This window comes from Mus caroli, unplaced genomic scaffold, assembly GCF_978045245.1.
Source record: "Mus caroli unplaced genomic scaffold, Mus_caroli_1 scaffold_19, whole genome shotgun sequence".
Lineage (NCBI taxonomy): Eukaryota > Metazoa > Chordata > Mammalia > Rodentia > Muridae > Mus > Mus caroli.
Window position 1 is genome coordinate 51,503,552 of NW_028227274.1, and position 6,000 is coordinate 51,509,551.

General features: G+C 45.1%; 1 protein-coding gene across 1 annotated transcript in view; it reads left to right on the forward strand.

Moving 5' to 3' along the window:
• Prdm6 (PR/SET domain 6) overlaps nucleotides 1–1,455 on the forward strand; it is a 102,580-nt gene extending 101,125 nt beyond the window's left edge. Inside the window, exon 8 of the mRNA XM_021150657.3 lies at nucleotides 502–1,455. Coding sequence (XP_021006316.1) covers nucleotides 502–616 — 115 coding nt within the window. The 3' untranslated portion in view covers nucleotides 617–1,455. The remainder of the gene's footprint in view (nucleotides 1–501) is intronic.
• The last annotated feature ends 4,545 nt before the right edge of the window (nucleotides 1,456–6,000 follow it).

Here is a 6,000-nt window from a genome sequence, read left to right on the forward strand (position 1 = left end):
CCCATCCCTGAAAACGAAGGCATTGCTTCCACTAGTTCCCAAATTTTGCGATGATTCACTTTCTGGCCGTTGATGCTGAGGGGGAGTAGAATTCTGGGTTTTAAATTAGCAGCAGGTGAAATTCTATTTGTCATCAATTTCTCCGTGGGGTTACAGAGCAGAAAACTGCAGACAAGCTGGAGCTTTGATGGCTCACTCCTAAAAATCTCTTTTTGTTCTTTATCTATTTGAACTGACAGTGATCAGAGCGGCAGCAGGACAGGGCTCTCTGGAGAAATCACCTTCCCCCGGCCTATTGACAGGCCCCTCTGTTCCACATCAGACGGGCTTTGTCCCATCCCAGGCATCCAGGCCTTGGAAGGAGCCACCAATTAAACCTCTTGAGCCAGTAAAGCCTGAAGCCTCTTTGGAGTGTCTGTTCTGATTAGTCGCGATGAGAGGAAGCCCATCACCCCGAAGGCCCCGCACCCTGGTCTCAATTTTCTCTCTTGCCTCCACCAGGTGCGAGAGGTGCGAAAGGAGCTTCACCCAGGCCACGCAGCTGAGTCGACACCAGCGCATGCCCAATGAGTGCAAGCCGATAACCGAGAGCCCAGAATCAATCGAAGTGGATTAACTGATTGACTGGCCGGAATTAAACAGCAAGGAAAGTCATGATTAAATGTCACGGACACTTAAGCAAAACCAAAGATTTCCTCTGAACAACTTTCAATCAGTCCCAGAAAACCAAAAGCAGTAATAAAATAAGTAAGATGTTAAGAGATATTGATCCTGGCGTGGAAGTCAGACCAGGCAAGAGATTATTTATTTATGACTAGGGATGAGACAGATTTCCGTGGACAGCTCACCTGGGATGGCTCGTGTTTCCAGTCCCAACCGTGTGTTTGCTTTATTTCTAAAAAAGCTTTTTTAAAACTGTTATTTAATACCAAAGGGAGATTTCTCTGCCCTCAGCTGTAAGAACGCACAGGGACTTGACTCTCGTCGCACCTTTTTTTCTAGTAGCATGTTTCAAGGGGACCCGTTCTATGGCCTTCCTCCTGTGGAGGCCTGGCTCGCCCGCCCGATGTTGGTTTCCCCAGCAAGGAAGGCTTGAGGCCCAAGCAAGAACCTGGCTGAAGCGGCACCGCAGCCCGCAGCCCGCAGCCCGCCCATTGCCTGTAGCCTTAGAGGCAGCCCAGTTCCACATTTTCGCTCCTGACGCACTTTGATGGGGCTCCTCCCACCCCGCATCCTGGAACTGAAGCTGGAAAAGGAAGAAAATGACTTCAGACGCAAACGCAAAGGATGAACGTGGAGGGCTTGCTTTGTCCTGTCCGGATTTCACACACATTTAAAGTGTACGGAGCTTCATAATACAATATATATTGTTCTGAAGCAGCTAGTCAAGAAAAAAAATGTTGGTTTCAATAACATTTTAGCTTAAGAAAAAAAAAAAAGAAAACAGAAATAAAGTTCTTTGGTCTGAGGCTGGAGCTAAGGTGTTAGGCCTCGAGTGATTCCGCTGTCGTCGTTTCTGGGCAAGGGATGGATGCGTGAATCATCACGTGCGGGCCCACTGGCAGATTCAGTTTGGGCAATGGCATCTTCCTCACACAGGGAAGCCCTGGATGCTCCTTCACTCCCTGCTAAGTGTGGCAGAATTATTGCCAAAGAAATAGGGAGGAGAATTCAGCCAGACAGGAAAACATGTGAGAAGTTAGCCTAGCAAAGGGTGGGTTGGCTCAGACGGCCAGCAGTAACTTCTGTTATCAATAGGGATCACCGTTTCCTCTCTCAAGATTGATTAGTCAAAAGAAAAGGAACCGTGTATATGCTTGGGATGCTCAAGGAGTACTTGGCATAGAGTTTAACTTCCATTGGCCTCGTGGTAGTTCAGTGATAGTGCCCAGAATAATTGGATCAAGGTCTTGCCATTGGAACCCGTGATGGTGAATATGGCTTTTGGTCTATTCGCTCCCAGTAGAGACTTGTAGCCCGAGTCTCTCTCCAGTGCCAGCTTTCACAAACAGCCCTAATGAGTGCTTAGTTCTGTGACATTTCTTGGTTTCTTGGTCATCTGATGGCTAAGAACAGCCTTTGAAGGGCTGCCTCTTTTTTGAGCTTGCTCATTGTCTTCAAGAACAGACACACACACACACACACACACACACAAACACACACACACACATGGAGGGAGGGAGGGAGGGAGGAAGAGAGAGAGAGAGAGAGAGAGAACTAATTTCAGAAAGGAATACTGTGGTTCAGCTTAATATATTATGATATATTTGGTCCTCCAGAAAGCTCTCTTTTCTCTCCTTTTAAAAACTCTATTTTATTTTATGTGTATTTTTCTGCGTGTATGTCTGTGCACCATGTGCATGCAGTGCCTGCAGAAGCCAGAAGAGGGCGTCGGATTCCCTGGAACTGGAGTTCCAGGTTGTGAGCCACCCTATGGGGGTTGGGAATGGAGCTGGGTCCTCTACAAGGATAGCGAGTGCTGTTAGCTTCTAAGCCATCTATTTTTTCCCCCTCTCTTTTAAATTTCTCCTCTTTTCTATACCTTGGCACTCAACTGCTTCATTTAGAACAGTACGATTTACTGGTGTGTGCCTATAACCATGGCTAGGCTTGCAGCCACAGAGATACACTTGGCCTCATCGGGAATCTTCTCCCAGTTTGTGTCGCCTCTCTGGCATGGCAGTCAGATATCCTCTCTGGTATGTGGGAGTGCCTTCAGGTTTCACAGCTCCCTCCTGTACGGGAGGGAGGCATTTGCCAGTGTGTGTTACCAGGAAAGGTAAGAAGGACGTGCAGGATACAGACCCCGCTCACCTTTGAGAAAGTGACAGATCCCGGAGCAAATGCTCGGGCATCCAAGGTGAACGACTTGGCTGGGCTTTCTGGGTGTGCTGATGCTCATCTCTGTGCTTCTCATCTCTTCCCCCCAGTGAGAAAAATCATCGTAGCCACTCGCCTCATTTCCTCATTCCACATCAGGCAACACACCAGGGTTTGATGGGAGCTCCTCCCTGGAGGTCTGGCATGGGGGAACCTTCCACAACAATGCTCTCTACTGCTCTTATGGCTTTGCCAGCTGGTCCCTCAGCTCCTGCTGCCTGTGGCAGTGAGCTGGACCAAAACTCCCCTCTAAGAGTCTCCACGGAGCTCCTTACTACTTTGGTTACTATGGATTTTTTTTTCCCCATGCATCTTAACAGACTTTGGCCAGAAAATATTTTCTGCTTAAAATTTAAAAAAATAATGGAAATTGGATACTCTAAATTTCTAGGCATTTTTGGTACTTGCAAATTTCATATCGTGGATCCAGCTTCTCCCAGGGCAGCCTGGGTTACCAGTCTATGGACAGGCCTGCTCCTGCAGGTTAACTTGGCACCCAGAGCAAGTACGGCAGTCATGAGGGTCTCAAAGCTTCTAGTCAATATACATGCAGAGCAGGGGCTTCTTGTAACCACTAACTGAAAGGCTTTGGGGATTTTTAAGATTTCAAGTGTGCACATAATCCTTTGAGACTCAGTAAATGGTTGGTGGAAACTATAACAGCCCCCATAGAGGTGTGAGGAAAGATACTTTCTAAGATAAAAAGGATGGGTGGTCAGAACAGAATCAGGTCTTCTCTGTTAAGAGACAGAGGATGACTCTTTTCACCATAGGGCTTCCCAGGGGAGCATGAAGGCACAATGGTCACTTTCTGAACCCATATATATGGTGGAAGGAGAAAACTGATCCCCAGTTGTCCTCTGACCTCCACCCATACATCATGGTGCCTGCTTCTGTACTCACAGTGATAACAAATATACACTTTTTTAAAAAGTTATTACTTACCATCCTAATGTATGCTCATTCATTTACCTAACTGAGCCAAAGGGCGACGCCTATGAAGGCCTTAGAGTAGGGAGGAAAGGGGTGGAGATACAGGCTGCCACACTTCTGTAAGGAAATCCCAGTTACCTGAAGGAAAGCTAAATAAGCTCCCTAGGAAATTTGTATTAGCTTTTTTTCTGACTTCAGTTTGTTTTGCCCTTATCTTTAAAAAATATTACCTTTTTTTTTCCCCCAGGAGAGTTATATTTCACAATATGATTGTATAGGTAATTAGAGTTGTAAAGTTAATTGTGCATAATGTATATACCTTAGTTCATTAGTAACTTTTTATTAAATATATTCTTGTTGGGAAACTTTATAGAACAGAAAAGGATTGTGATCCCCGCCCCTTCCCCCCTGCACACAGGGGTCACAACCTGTTAGCCCGGACCTCAGAAAACATTGTTCATTTACCAGTTCATTGGCTTTTCCATGGGTTGACTGGTTCATCCCTTCATTCATCCATCAAATGCTGAACGCCGTGTTGCGGCTTCATTACAGGTGCTTACCATAAGGAAAGGGATTTAACTGTTGGAGAGAAAATGGTCTTTTCCTTCTAAGTGGCTGACTAGAGTAGAGACTCATCCACAGTTTAAGAATAGCAGTGCTTTTACCGATTTAATCCTGCTGTCAAGCTCCTGATGGATAGAATGGGAAGATGTTCTGCTGGGATTCCACACTTTGACTCCCAACTCCCTTGGTGAAACTAAGTAGTAATGATTGGCTCTTATGGCTCAGGCAAGAAGTCAATATTCAGTTGTTTTTCATAAAGTACCTGCATTGTTTACTTTAAAGTATCCCTCGAATGTAAAGTTAACAAGCATAAGTAGCTGTTGGTTGCATAACTGGGAACAGAGCACATCACACAGTATAGAGCGGTTCCACAGTGGTGTGGGTTCAGGGGTCACTCTGCCTATCCGGCACCCTTCTGTTTAATAACAGATTCTTTGCTGTCCCATTAGGGTTACACCTATAGAAACCAGGCCAGGAATAACAAACTCTTCGATATCAATTTAACTTGATTGCCCAGTCATCTCTAATCCCTGATATCCAATCCTGATTCTAAAAGATCTGAACCTTTGAAGGATAACAGTAGGTTCTAGAAACATCACTAGTTTGTTGGGATTCTTCCATTTGTTTCTTTAGGTGAGTGGATGGTACCAGGGCTTGAACTCGGGGGCTCGCACAGGCTAGGCAAGTGCTCTACCACTGAGCCATAGTCCTGGCCCACGAAGGGCTTTCTTCTTTTAAATAATGAGTCAGGTGGTTCATCAGATTAATTTACAAAATGGCAAAGCCCCCCCCCAAATAGGTTTGAAAAAGGAGCATAAAGGTAAAATTATTACTCCATTTTCCCCTAGTGCTTAGGAAAGAGTCTCCTGAGGGTAGGCTAATGGTCAAACAAAACAGTTCTGAGCAGCTGCCCTTAGATATTGAGACATAGCTCATGTTATCTAACCACTGCCAGGTACTGTTCTAGGGACTTAATAAGGATTGTACAACATAGCCCTCACGACTCCATGACAAAAATGTTCATTGTCCTTTTCTCGTATATACCTAGTAGTATTAGCTCAGTAGCTTCATAATCCTCCACGCCAAAACCATGTGATTTTAAAAGGGGAGTGTGCTTTCCAGAGGCTACGCTGGCTTAGTGAACAGGAATTGTCTAAAATGAATGAATTAGTGTCTGTTGAGAAAATATGTTTTTAAAAAGAACGCTAAAATAGTTTTCACATATGAATCTTTGCAGTGGGTGATATGTGATGTGGCAATCTCCACACACCTCGGGGCTGGCCGACACCACTTTGTCTAAACACACAACTGAAATTCCACAATACCAGACAAAAAGAAGTAAGTGTTCAGGTGTGGTAGCACAGGCCTTTAGTCCTAACAGTTGAGAAACAGAAGCAGGCAGATCTCTGTGAGTTCAAGACTAGTCTGGACTACATAGGGTGCAACTCCAACTAAGGCTATATAGTGAGTCTCTATCTCAAAAAAAAAAAAAAGGCAACAATAACAAAATTGGGGGCAGTCCTCTCAAGTGTGTGAAACAAATAAGACAAATGGCAACAGGCAAGGTAGAAAGTGTGGTGCATTTGAGAGCATCCAAGAGAGGACCAGGCGTGAGTAGTATTG